This window comes from Numenius arquata, chromosome 1 (assembly GCF_964106895.1).
Source record: "Numenius arquata chromosome 1, bNumArq3.hap1.1, whole genome shotgun sequence".
NCBI lineage: Eukaryota > Metazoa > Chordata > Aves > Charadriiformes > Scolopacidae > Numenius > Numenius arquata.
Window position 1 is genome coordinate 84,588,049 of NC_133576.1, and position 14,162 is coordinate 84,602,210.

Here is a 14,162-nt window from a genome sequence, read left to right on the forward strand (position 1 = left end):
CCTGCCAGAACTGATAGGTGGAGTTCCTTGCTTCTGGAATTCACAAACTCTATCAAATTCCTGTAAAGCCTGTTGAAGCTATCTAGGCTTTAGCTGCTTCTTTTCTGTTTCTGGACAAGGTTGCTCTACAGCTCCAGCATCTGACTGTATCAGTGTCTCGAGTTCTGAAAGTGCACCCACCTGAGCTGTCAACCTGTCTCTCCTTTAAGTCTTAAGTTTTTTTTCACAAAGAGGAAAACAGGAAAATACAGTAGTGCCTTGCAGAGGAGGTCAGGTTGCCTCTTCAATTTATTCTGTTTTATGTGAGCTGTGACATTGGTAGCATCTGTATCTTGCAAAATTGGAAGTCTGGGGTTTTGTTACGTGCAAAACCATAAAGGAGCTGGAGACCATTGCGAGCACAGCGTGTGTTTAGCCAATAAATGTGTGGAGGTGAGGAGGAATAAGGAGATTATCTCAGAGAATTTGAAACTCGGAAAATTAGCTGGAGTTCTTTTATATTTTTTTTTTTACTCTTCCTCCCTAACTCTACATCAGTTTGAAAAAAAGATACAAGTAGAATGAAAGTATTTTGTGGAGAAAATGGACTGGGTGGAGTAAACTGAGCAATGTCTGCCTATTGAAGATCTTGAGAGAGCTTTTTTATAAACAGAATTTGTCTTCTGAGGCCTTCATGGCAGCTATAAAAGGTGCTGGCGGATAGTGGGGAGAGTGTTATGTTCAGTAGCTCGCCTTGAATAACAAGGCAGGGCATGACCTTTAATATTTCCTGAATAGTGGTAGAAATGTGGGGCAGAGAGAGAGCGCTTGGGCAAGAATGATTTCTTAGAACATGGTGCTGAGGAATGTCCGAGACACCACTTCATACAAGCTGCCCCCAGGAGTCCAAACTGTGAGGCATAAAACAATGGACAGAATGGAAGAAACAGGGGATTACTTAATGAGAATCTGAAATGGATATTGTTCAGTTCACTCGCACTTTTTTCTTTTGTAATTTTATAATAATGTTTAATTTTTTTAGAAGTGCCCAGCCTATGCGTTTACATCTAAAGATAGGTTTGTTCCTGGTAATTCCTTGAAGCTATGGTCTCTGGATAGCTGCTTCATTACATTTGCTGCTTCTCCCCGTTCTGCTCTACAGCTACTGTAGTAAACACTTTAAAATATATAAATACTTTTCAAATGAGAGAGAATGCAAGTAGCACAGTTCCAGCGGGAAAACAGTCCACGATATTAACAAGGGATTGTGTCTCTTAAAAATTTCTTTGTAATACAGACAGGTTGTTTCATGGATGATGGAACAGATAAAGCCAGATTTCCAAAGAATTCCTCTCTCCTGGTCAGATTCCACGGGGCCTAGTAAGGTATAAACTGAAGATTCTCTATTTTTGTGTTATTTGTAGCCTGTTTTCCCGTGAGTTCTCTTTCATAGTTAACAGTAGACATGCTTTAGCCTTTTCTCAACGGGAGGGCACCAGTATAGTTCTATGGTTTTGTATTTATTTCTGTGTGCATATGAAAATATTAATATTTCATATATATAAAAAAACCCATAGCTTTTCATTAACTTTTAAGGAATGTCATATTTTGAGACCTCTAGTTTTGAAATGAAGACATGCATATAGACACAGTAGGACGTTTCCTTGTATGATGAAGTTTGGAGTAGCCTCTGATGTTCTAAGAAAATCATTCTGTTGTGCTTGGATCCCAAGAGATTTCCTGCAGTCTCTGTGCGTCTTTGTAAACATATTTCTATAGATTATATGGTTTCAGATCGCCTTTGGATAGAAATTAAATTGTGTCCCATCAGTGATACTGACTCAAAAATGGTGTTTTTAAGAGTGAGATATATATTCCATCAGTCTATTGAGACAGGTGCTCTTCTCTAGGTGTTGTTCTTGCCTTGTATCTTTTCCAGTGACAGGAGCTCTGTGCTAGTCTCAGTTGATGATTGGCCTGATTTCTTTCTGTTCCTTCTCTGTGCTTGTGAGAGCAGATAGAGTTGCAGGACAGTTTGGGAATCTTTTAAAATCAGACCTAAAGTTGTGATGAGGCTTGGGAGTTGTATGCACAGGTGTATCACTCCTACTGTCAAACAGAACTCTGCAAATCTTTTTTTTTTTTTTTTTTTTTTTTTAGCAGGAAACTCTTTTGAACATATAGTTATTTGTTTTTTCTCTCTTGATTTTTGCCTCTGGAACTAGATAAAAGCTGCAGAAGAAATCATTGCATTTATCACAGGAAATTCATTCAGATGGTGCACCTTGGTACTAGGCGATGGCCTCTGGTAGAAGCTCAAGGGACATGTGGGACATGTAACTGGGCAATGGGTCATGGGTTAATCATATGTTGAGGCTGACCGGAGAGTCACCTGGCAAGCTGACCAGGTGTCCTGAAAGATAAAAATCTCCATTGCCATCTGAGGTAACTGAGTGCTCCTCTGCAAGGGAGCGAAGGGAGCAGGCATGGTTTTGTAGCAAATGTGTCCTTCGTAATTACAGAAAAAGGTGAGGAAGAATTAAACTGACAGCAAAGAGGAGTGGGAAATTCCATCATGTGAAGTACATGGATTAAGAGATCCTGAATTCCTCAGTGCATTCTTACCTAAACCCCAGAAATGCTTGGGGGGAGGAACAAAATGAAGTAGGTAAAATGAGTAAAAAGATTAATTTATTTTTTTAATTGGATATCTAGATCTGAGTATTTACCTTGTCTGTTTAAAGTAATTTGATTTTTGGAACCTTTAGGAGTCCATGAATGCTTCCAGTCTCGTATCTCTTAAACTGGGGTATGCTTGTAGGTCTCCTGTAATATTGGAACTTTGAGGAAAAAGTGCTATTATGGTGATGTAGGTAATTAAAAGCAAGTGGAGCTCATCAGTCCTGTAAAACCAGCAGATAAAAGCTAGAAGGTCTTGTCTCTGTAGAGGGATTACAGACACAATCAGTGTGTCAGAGGAACCAAGCAAAGATAACCCTGGCATGTACTTGTCCGTGCTGTGTGTAAAGGCATATACATATCACATGCTTTGTCCACTGATGACAAGTGTACAGGTGAGTTGGTGTGTAAATTTAAGGATTTCACTCTCCTCCCGTTCAGGTAGGATCTCTCTAAATCAAGGATATTTCTAGAGGATTCCCACTTCGTGTTTCACACCTGGTCCACACTCATTATGCCCCTGATACCACTGCAGTGCTTACAGCCCTAATGAGAAGTACTGGGCAAACTTGAATGCCGTGTACCTCTTTTTTTGTTTTACAGGTGTTACTTTTAAAAACATATTAGTTATACCTTTACATTTAGATGATACAATTGAAATTCCTTGAGCTTCATTTTGTTTATTGTAGGGAATATGTTTATAAGGTATGACTATGTTTTAGTAATGTTGTTTGGGTTTGGGGGTTTATTTTGTTGGGTTTTTTCCAGAAAGTGAAATGCATAAGTGTGATCACTGTACATTGTGTGTTTTCAAAAAACTTTAAATTTTTACTATTTTTTATGTCACAGAAACGTGTGTGTTTTGATTTGGGTTTTTTTGGGTTTTTTTATTCACGTGATATAAAAAGCCCACTTTTTATAAAAAAAAAAAAAAGCAGAACCCTAGTGTAGTTGTGTGCGTTAGTGTTCTGTGGGTGCAGTTGCAAAACAGTATTACGAATACTAAACCAGAAATGGACTCAAGAAGGAGGTACACAAATTCATGTATGAAAAGTTAGCAAAGAGCTTCTTAAACACTAAGATCTCTTGCTCAAAAAGTCCTTAGTATATGGTCTTTGGAAGCTGGAAATGTGTATCAAGGGAAGCATCACTGTATGTTTGCTGATGTACTTTCTCCACCCATCCACTGCTGGCTGGGACTGGGCAGTAGATTTTGTGGACCTTTATTTTGTGCCAGAACAGTTGTCCTTATGCGTTAGTCCAATGGAGGCTGGGACTTGTCATGAAATGGAGGTAAATGGTTAGCAAGATAAGCACAGAAATAGAAACAGCATAGTAGAAGTACGTGTGGGGTTTTTTGCCTCTGGCAAATGTATCATACCTTTTTTTTTTCTTGTGGTTTTTTTTTTTTTTTTTTTGTCTGAAATTTTGTAAACTTCAAAATGTACAAAACCAACTTGGGGGATTGTTCTCCATAAACCACTTAAATTTAAGGGGGAAGGAGAGGTAAGCAAGTGTAGTAAGTAAATTAATATAACAAAGGCTTTTTGCCTGTGAGCACTTATGCATGTGCTTTAATTTCATATCAGTAGTTCTTTCCATTGAAACGAATATAAGTACTGAGTAAAGTTAAACTTGCCTGTGAACTTCCAAAAAGTAGAGGCAAAAAGAATGGTAAGGAAGAAAGTCGAATCATTAAAGAGGAGACACTTTGCAGAGGTGAAAGAAAGCTGGTTCTTGGAGATTAAAACTTAAAAAGATTAAAGAACAGTTTGTCTCAAAGGAAAGAAAACCTGATAGGGAGGGAGGAACAAATGAGGATTTGTATGCACGAAAGCCCCAAGACGCTGCCTTTGCATCAAGGAGCGCTGTGTTGTTGTAGGCTCCCTTCTGAGTAAGTGTCTTCTGCTGCATGCTCTACAGTATCAAAGCTCAAGCTCATTTATTTTTTTAATTGCATAGAAGTTTGCTGTGAAAGTGCAATGGGTTTTTTAAATGTGTAAGGGTATACTGTTACTTAGGTTTATTGACTTAAAATATTGTTTGTTTGTTTGTTTTTCTCAAATTGGAAGAGTGCAATTTCTGGGGAGATCTATCCTGAGCCAAGTATTCCTGATGGTGAATGAAGGTCATTGATGCTACACTTTCAGGTGATAGAAAACTGGGCAATGCTTCAGGCAGTTCTGGGATTGGACAGGAATTTGGAAAGTCTTGGTTACAGGATTTGAATTAGTAGATGCACGCAGCAGGGATAAGTGCAAAGTGTTGACTCCATGAACACACAATGAGCAGGGATCAGTAGTGTGGCAGTTTTATGGAAAAGGAGGTGCAGATGGTGGTGGATTACAAATCTACAGTATGAGTCAGCAATGTCATGCTCTTGTTAAAGAAACTGCGCCCTGGGATTTATGACCAGTACTGTATCTGGCAGTACAAGTAAAGTAATCCTCCTATTGTGTTTTGTACCTTAAGTTCTCAACTGGAATAATGTTTCAATTTTGTGCACTTCCAAAAAAAGTAGACCCACGTAGCCCATCAAGAAGATTCAGGTCTCAAGGGGGTAAAAAAAAGAGAAAACTATTTGTTACTTCAAAGAAAAAAAAAAATATTTGGGGGACTACTCCCCCCTGGTCTGGAAGAGAAAGACTTAAAGACTTAATGTATGAAGGGACTATGTACACAGGAATAAACTGGTCTACTGACCTTAGGGAAGTAGTGGATTTAAATTGCACCAAAAGGCATAAACTTGGACTTCACAGAAAAAATTTGTAATGGTGAAGGTAGCTAGCCACTGGAATACATTTTCAAGGATGTTGACGTTTCTGTTGTTGAGCTTAAAACAAATAAACACTCAGAACAGGTCATCCAACATCTGCCAGGAATGCTTCTAAGTTTTTTAATTGATTCTTACGTTGGAAAGAGGGTGCAACTTTCATAGTCCCTTCATCCCTCTTCTCCTTGTACTGAAGAGGTTGAAGAACCTTTGGGTCTTCTTTGCCTGGATCTTGTCTGGCTGTGTGTGCACGTGTGCGTCTGTGTGCGCTTGTGTATTTAATAAATGTGGCAATGGCGACTGCAATTTGTGCAGTTACTTGTCCTGTACTTGTCCACGTACATTAAACGTGCTCACAGTCTGTCTAATAAATTATGCCCCTCAAGAGTGATGGAGAAATGCAAGGTGAACTTTGTGGGGTTTTAAACAGCAAGTAAGGAGGTGGTGGCACTTTCTTCTACCACAGAAGGTAAGAAGTTCTGGGCATACTCCAGCAGACGTCTGAACACTCATACCAGGTGTGGCCCCTGCTGAGGAAGGCTTTCCCTGGATTCTCTGTGTCGTCAGTGAGAAAGGGAGGCACTGTCAGATGGGAGTTCACCTAGAATTGGGTGTTTGACCTAGAACTGGTGTTGCTTTTCTTCAGCTATGCAGAGCAGTATTTCTAAAAGTAGATGCGTGATGGAACTAAGCCTTAGCGAACCAGTTAAAATATAAGTACTTATGGACTATTTTGGGTTTTTCTTCTTTTTCAGTTCTTAGACAATATCGAGTTTTCACTATAATCCAGTGAGCTCTGAATTTTGGGCTAGCCCTTTTATCACATTTGATTTTGCTGAGCCTCTCTTTGAACTCTGGCTTCAGTCTTCTGTGGCAGCCAAGGCACCGTGTAAAGTTAATGCTCACTGTAAACTGCAGAATGGATGTTGTTAAATGGGAGAGAGAATATTAAAAAAAAAAAAAATTAATTAAAAATGCTTTCAAACATAAAGCTCAAGTAGTTTGATGTTTTGAAACAGATGTTAAGTGTATATTTAGCATTTTCTTTGTTTTGCAACTTCTGTGCTTTATGATGATACAGTATTTTAAATGGCAAAATTTTCTAGTGAGCTATCTGAGCAGTGAGTTGTTTAACTCAGTAATAGATCTAAGTATACACTCTTTGTTGCAATTTTTCCTCACTGTGCTCATGCCAGTGAACTGTGACAACAATTTTTCTACTCACCTGTTATCAACAAACTATTCAGCTAGGTTCTTTCTACCTAGACAGACATCAAACTAAGAGTTGTTTTTTTTAAAAAAAATTCTCAATTGAGTGAACTGATATATCAGTGGAATTTATATTTCCACAGAGGTCATTTTTGCTTTCTCTCCTGAGATCAAGATCACACAGGATGCTGTCCTGACAGCTCTGACAGTTCTAATTGGTTTGCTCTGATGCTGTGATAGCCCACTTTTTTTGTTGTCTTTTTTTCCTCCAAATGCAAACTTAAAGTACAGTGGGATCATTGTGACTCAGGATCAAGGTTTGAAGGTTTTCAGCCATCAGATTTTTTTTTTTTTTTTTTTTTTTTTTAGTGGGTAGTTTGTCCCAGTAAGCTGTTAGACATACATCTGGCATACAGAAAATTCAGTGATCAAAGTAGTATATAGGCTTCGGGACTACGTAAGGGAAAGCTAGATCTCTTCACGGTGAATACCCGATGGATTCTCTTTTGGCAGCTTTCCTGCTAGGCAAGTAAATATCCTGTAGCCTCTCTGATGTTTGTCCAGTTCTCTGGATAGGTTTTGCTGAAGGTTATGTTTTGTTGCGTGTCTTCAGCCGGTGCTGTAGTTGCCATGTGGCTTTTTTCAGTGACTGCTCAGAGGGTGGGCAGTAACCACACCAGAGTAATACTCCCACAAAGAGCTTGCTGTATTAATTAATAGTGGCAACTGCTCAAATAGTTACGCTGCTGTAAGTGCCTTGATTGATCGTTATCTTGGCCAACTAAGAATGACATCACCGGGTTTATAGTCGCTTCTTGAATGCTGCACAGGAAGCATACAACTTCCTCAGGAAGAGTGGTGCTTTTAACTTAATTTTACTGCAGAGTTTGTTTGGAACACTATATTATACTTTCTGCATGTAATTATGCTGACTAGTACTAGTATCAACCACTTTATAGAACTCTACTTCCTACAGTCTTTGTAGGAGCAATAAAATAGATGTTAAAAGCTGTGCAGGGAGTTAATTGGGTATACGACATGAATGTACGAAACACAGTAAGCAACACAGTATCATTGCTGTTAAGCTCACGTTCTTTTTCTGCCTTACTCCCCTTGCTTCTTATCTGCATTTCTGCATTGAATTTGTGCTGTTGGATTGCTGTGCTTTTGCTTGTGTGTTTTTGGAGAATGTGGGGAAAGAGAATTGGTGTGTGTTTGGTGGGGGGGAGCGTTTTTCTTTTGTGGTGAGTGCCACCCTCCTATGTCAAGTTGGAGTTATGGGAAATGGGAGTTAGCATCTTGGAGAAATTTCTTGGAGAAATTTCTTGGAGAAATTAAGCCCGACAGGAGCGGACCTGTGGAGAAAAAGCACACGGTGCAACGGTCCCCATGGAGTTCGGAAGGTTCTGCGTTCAGCACGCTGCAGCCCGGTGCTTCAGGCTTCATTCCTCATCAGCTGAGTACTGACGAGGGGTGCTACCGACATGTGTATTCCTGCTTGGCTTTGTCTAGAAATCCACTTCATGGGCCCCAATACCACTCAACAGCATGAGCAACAGCAGATCAAGTTGAGACAACTGAGAGACGATCTTCAAAAAGGCACTCCTCATCCAAATGCTACAGTTCTAGACAACATCAGTTTTCCTTGTTTTCTTAAGATAGGGAGTAGTTGACAAAGGGGCGTCCTCTCCAAGGGTTTGTCTCCCTGCTGTGTTACTGTGGGGATGAAGGCAGTGAGAGTGTTGGCGGTGTTGGATACTCCGTGGTGTCCCTGTTGTACGTGAAGAACGTGCTCGCAGACCTCTGCACTTGTAAACCATTGCTCCACTTTTGTGTTTTGTGGGGTGAGGTTTGGCTCTGGCGGGCTTTCAAGGCCCTGCTGAAAAGATACCAGGTATCTTTTCTGCTAAAACTGTATGGGCTTGAACTGCGCTTGCCGACTGGTTCTGGTGTGCCCAGTCCTTTCTTCACTTCTCTCTCCAAATCCCAAACTTCTAGGGAAGCCTCCAGGGTAAGCAGATAAGGTACTGGAGAGGAAGGTAAGCGCTGATTCCATGAGAAAAGGTCAGAGATGGTTGAAAGGATGTCACTCCTCTACCTCAATGTGTACCTGGATGTAGCTCAGATCAGTAGTGCTGTTTACTTCTCTAGAACTCTTGGTGACTCACGGTTACAGCTGCTGAAAGCTCATCTCAAAGAATTTACTTTTACTGGCTGTATTTTTCCATAATTGTCCACGGTATGTTGCCCTGCTTTCTCTTTCCGTTAGTTTATATTTTTTAATACCCTCTTTGCAATTCAGCTTATGACATGCACGTTTGTTGGGAGAATGTTTAAGATGATTTTAATGAAATGTCCTTAAGATATTTCCTCCTCTTTCACCCCAGTCCAGAAATACGAAATTTCTTTTCCCTACCTTGAAAACTTCCAAAGTTAAATAAGGAACTTGTTTGTTAAATGTAATTTTTGTGAATCCAATAAGCATGGACACCTTTTTTTCTTTTAAACACTGTATAATAGAAGATGTTTTCCAGAAATAGTAAAAATATTTTAGGACATTTAATTTTTTAATTAGTTTTTCCATCCCTTTGCAGATGTATTTGTCAGGCCTTACATCAGAAGGTCTCTGTTTTGGTCACTCATCAGTTGCAATATCTTCGTGCTGCAAATCAGATTCTGATTTTAAAAGATGTAAGTGATTTCAGTGTCTGTACTTTGATACCTCACATACTTTCTAATTATCCTTTTTAATCTAAGAATGAAAAAAAATAGTTAGATATTTTTAATTTTGGTTTGTAAATATATTTTCTGTCTACTAATGACCAAATGTGGTTTTGAAGATCTATAATTATTAATGAAATAAGTAGATTTTTCTTAGAATACCTTCCCTGAAAAATCTGTTTCTGAATTTTGTCATGCATATATGTAATCTTACATGTTGATTTTTCTTATATGTGTATAATATACTGTAAGATATTTACTTATTTTGAGACTATATTAATGCTTTGCTTTTAATCTTGTTTGTTACACTTTTGTGTGAATTAAGATCTATGTTGATTTTGCAACCAGTCCCTTTTTTAAATTAAGGCTAAGAAATGGTCATAGATACCTTCAAGAATGAGCAGGCCTTCAGTAAAACTAGTTCCTTCCAAACTTCATTGTCCCAGATATTCACAGGTAGAGAGCAAATACGAGAACTTCAGCTGGTTTGTTGTTTGTTTGGTTGGTTTTTTTTTAAAGTTGGGTAATGATGTACTTCAAATAACTTTTGATGCATCACAAAGTTACAAAAAAGGACACTGGCCATCTTTTTCCTCCCATTCAGATCTCTTTAAATGTTACAGTAGCTTTCTAGAAATGACTTTGCAATAGAGCTGTAAGAATTGTGGAAATGGTCTGTGTTGCTCCTTGTAGAGCTCTGTGAGGACCAGAAAATTAAGCTGCTGTTTATCCTTAGCCTGCAGTAATATAAAAAGGCTGATGGTTATGTATGTAGTTTGGCAGCTTGTCCTAAACCTGCATGGCTGTTTCCCGCAGCTTCTCCAAGGAGGTAGTTCTCACCTGGCTGGAACTGGGACTTCTGTCATCCCGTTTGTGTGGTCCTTGGCCTGGTTAGCTGCCGGGAGGGGACTGGTTAGAGGGTGAACACCTTGTTTCTGCTCTTCTAAATGAGGAACTGATAGTCAAGAGGCTTCAGCTCAGTTACTGCGGTGGGATGTGTGTTCAAGCAACTGCGGAACCCCTGAGGCAGCAGGGATAGATAGGAAAAATTGTCCTTTACAGAAAGTGTATAATGAAAATAATCAAAGCTTATGTTAATTGTAGGGTAAAATGGTGGGGAAAGGTACCTATTCAGAGTTCCTGAGATCTGGCATCGACTTTGCTTCCCTTTTGAAAAAAGAGGAGGAGGCAGAACAGCCATCAGTTCCGGGAACCCCCAACCTGAAGTCTGCCCGGAGCCGAACCTTCTCGGAGTCCTCTGTCTGGTCCCAGGATTCTTCTGTCCACTCACAGAAAGATGGAACAGTGGAACAACCACCTGTGAGTGCTCAAAGGATAGACGTGTCTCAATTCTTGTCTGGCTGGTTTTTAACTTAAACTGCGATAAGGGCTTTCTCTGCCACATTTGAGTTTCAGGGATCGTTGGATTGCGTTGGCAGGTGAGAGCTCACCCAGGGTGAATGTGCCCGGCGCTGTGCTTGGCTGGTAGTCCTGCCACCTGGGCTGCAGAGGGCAGGCGTCCCACAGCTCTGCCCTGCTGTGTCCAAACCCAGCAGAGGCAATTTGTTCAGGTCCAACATCAGCTCTGCTGGATGCAGGAAGCATTCCTATAGGTGTCCAAAGACGCTGCACTGTGCTTCCTTCATCCCGTCCTCTGACAGCAGTGCTTTAAAGGGTCAATACCTCTGTATTGGGCGGGTTCTGTCTGTTCATGCAGTGCCGAGCTTAAATTAATATTTTCCCTGAAATCCTGAGCTGCGAGAAGTGCGTGCAGAAGCCATGGCTTTATACAAAGTCTATATTTGCATGGCTGGCATTAACGTACACACGTGATCTTGAGCTGGCCCTGAGGGTGTAACCTTGGGACACTACTGCATTGCTCTCCCCAGCCCTTCTGTTGGTGAAAACAGAACGCTTTGTGTGGGGCCAGCTTGACTTCCAGGTGCCTTGTTATCTCTTGGTCTGCACAGTGCCGTAAGGTTTCTGTACCAGAGGTGGCCTTCTACTGGTGTGCTTGCACTCACACAAACAAAACAGTGCTGGAACCCTGTAAACCCTGCTAGGCTTGTGCTACCTCTGCATCCATGGAACACGTGGAGCAAATGGAACAAGAAATCCCTGAGTGTCCCTGATGATTGTCACCTTTATGCTATGGGTATATATTAATTCTTTTTCTTTTCTATGATGAAAAGCAGTGAGATTTAAAAAAAATAAAAATGTTGCAGACTTTTTTATACCTTTTTGGAGGAATGGTTTTATGCCCAAAAGCAGTAAACTTAACTGCTGATATTAGTGTCCCAGTGGTGACTCTACTGTTAAAACCACAAAGGCGTACCAAACTTCTTAGCACGATTAGAGCTGTTGGATGGAGGGGGCAGAAACTGAAGGAAAAAAGAACCAAGATAGGCTTCTCTTCTTTTATAGGCAAGTAGTGGGATTTCTTTTTTCACATCTGAGGTCACGTCTGTTGATTCCATTCCTCTTGTACCGGGATGTCTGCTGACAACAAAATCAAGTGTTATGTGTCCACTGAACTGGCATTAGTTTTTCTGTATACATATACACATATCTATATACATATACTGCAAAAAAAAAGTATCAGAATTTTGTTCATTTGAATAGTTCTTTTACCTTTGTTATGCCTGTATCTTTTTTTTCTTTCTTTTTCTGTCTTTTGGTGTCCCCCATCCATTGTTTGCTTAATATGATTTCTCATTTGTCATTTTACTTGTTTTCCCAATTAACAGATGTTTTGTTGGTACTTACAAGGAGGTGATTAGCACTTTATGGCTAATTTGTTACTCTGGGCATGTGTTAATTGATTTTGGTGCATACTTGTAGGAGAGTATTTACTTTAAATGCTTTTCTGAAAAGGAAAGGTTCCACACACTTGCATTCTGCAAACAGAATATTTCCCAAGTCAATGCTTTAGTCTTCAGAGCTGTTATGACTGAAGGTAGTGTATAAGAAAAAAACAACCACCTGGGTTAGCAGTTGGAGTAAATATTTCTGGCTGTAAATAAACTCATGTTACATACTGTGATGCAATGCAAAGTAAAATCATCACAGTGCCATTTTGCAGCATAGATTTTTCAGTATTACTGCACTGAGACTAATTTTTTATTTTTTTTTTTTTATCAAAGCTATAGTAGCTTAGTCTGAACCTATAACTGCAAGATTGATGTATTTTATTCTATATTTTTTTCAGGCTGAAAATGCACTGGCTGTAGTGCCAGAGGAGAGTCGCTCTGAGGGGAAAATAAACTTCAGGGTTTACAGAAAATATTTCACTGCAGGAGCCAACTACTTTGTGATTTTTATACTTATAGTATTCAATATTTTGGCACAGGTAAGTTGTTGGGTACCACTACTAACATGGAGTGTATTTTAGTTTTGCCTTTTTTCTTTTTTGCTTGTTCTTTTTTGCTTGTTACTGTGATATTTCAGCTAAAATTTTTCGGGACATGGTGTTCTTTAATAATTTTGTGGTATACTCATCAAATTTTATATATTGGGATGGAGTTTTGATACAGCATTGAGAGATTTTGTGCTGATTCTTATTTCAACTGTTTTAATACTTCAGTAAAATAATTATTTTACTGGCAGGATGGCACAAATTATAAACCAGTCTAATTTTTGGAGAGAGAGACCAAAATCATAAGGTGTATAAAGCAGTGTTTAACAAATCTGAACAATCAATGTATTTCCAATTGAAGGAGGGTAAAGAGATTGACTGGGAATGGGAGGACGGAGTCTGACAGAAGCATTAAAAGAAAAGCTCATCTGCTGATAAGTGCAGGTTAAGAGAAGGGCTAGAAGGAGGGTCACTTTAACAGAAGAAGAAATTGAGGAAGAGGATAGGCAAATCTTGTGTGCAATGCAGACTGTAGCATGTAAAAGAATTTTAAACAAGGAAATTTATTTTGAAATTATTTTGAAACTTACGGAAAGAAATAGTGAGCTGAGGAAGCTGCGTGAAGATAGCTTATTGCCTTTTTCTCTCTTTCCTGCTGAGAAAGCTTAAATTCATTTCATGGAAATGATTGGTCTTGGCTGTAAAAAGTAGTCTATATATTTAGACATGTTAGTTCCTTTTTGCTTGTTCTTGAATTGAGTCTGTTGGAAAGATAGCTAAACAAGATCAAATCTTTGCAGTGGACTGCCCAGAACTTTAAATTCATGTGAACAGAGGTGTATTTTGAGATAAATAACCCTGTTACAAGTTTGTAGTCACCTCTCGGTGCAGAAGGAAGGTGGCAGTAGGAGTTTTTCCCTCCCTCTCTTCTGTCATCCTCCTTCAACCCCGTTTCTGGTCATTATCTCCCATAAACACAAATTTCTGGACTGGTAACATCAGAAAGTTTGTTAATCAAAAAGCATTTTAGAATATCTCTAGTAGCAAATTTAGGAACTGAAGAAATGAGTTCTTTAATGTGCAATTAACATACATAAGAAGAGCTACTATATTTTGTTTGCTTAAGTGTATTGCTTTCCTTTAGTTTGCTATCATGTAAGGTAATTTAAGGTAACTTCTTTCTTTGTAGAGGGTTCTAACGCACCTTCTAATGTGCTTTGCAAATTGCTGCTTGTCTTGAAAGACTGGATGGCATACTTTCCTGAATATGTGATGTTTTCCCAGAGAACATGAAAGAATAGTGAGGAAATACATTTTTCTGATGTTTTTTTCATTTTGTAAGATGATTCTTATATTTGTCTCTTTTACTCAAGGTGGCATATGTGCTCCAGGACTGGTGGCTTTCTTACTGGTAAGTGGATGATAATAACTGGTCAGTCATTTCTG

At 39.3% G+C, this 14,162-nt stretch overlaps 1 protein-coding gene across 2 annotated transcripts in view; it reads left to right on the top strand.

The window, feature by feature from the left end:
- Positions 1–14,162, top strand: part of ABCC4 (ATP binding cassette subfamily C member 4 (PEL blood group)) — a 151,467-nt gene that overhangs the window by 44,045 nt on the left and 93,260 nt on the right. For both annotated transcript variants that reach the window (XM_074168923.1, XM_074168932.1), the window contains exons 14-17: positions 9,235–9,331; positions 10,466–10,681; positions 12,570–12,710; positions 14,090–14,127. In XM_074168923.1, coding sequence (XP_074025024.1) covers positions 9,235–9,331; positions 10,466–10,681; positions 12,570–12,710; positions 14,090–14,127 — 492 coding nt within the window. The remainder of the gene's footprint in view (positions 1–9,234; positions 9,332–10,465; positions 10,682–12,569; positions 12,711–14,089; positions 14,128–14,162) is intronic.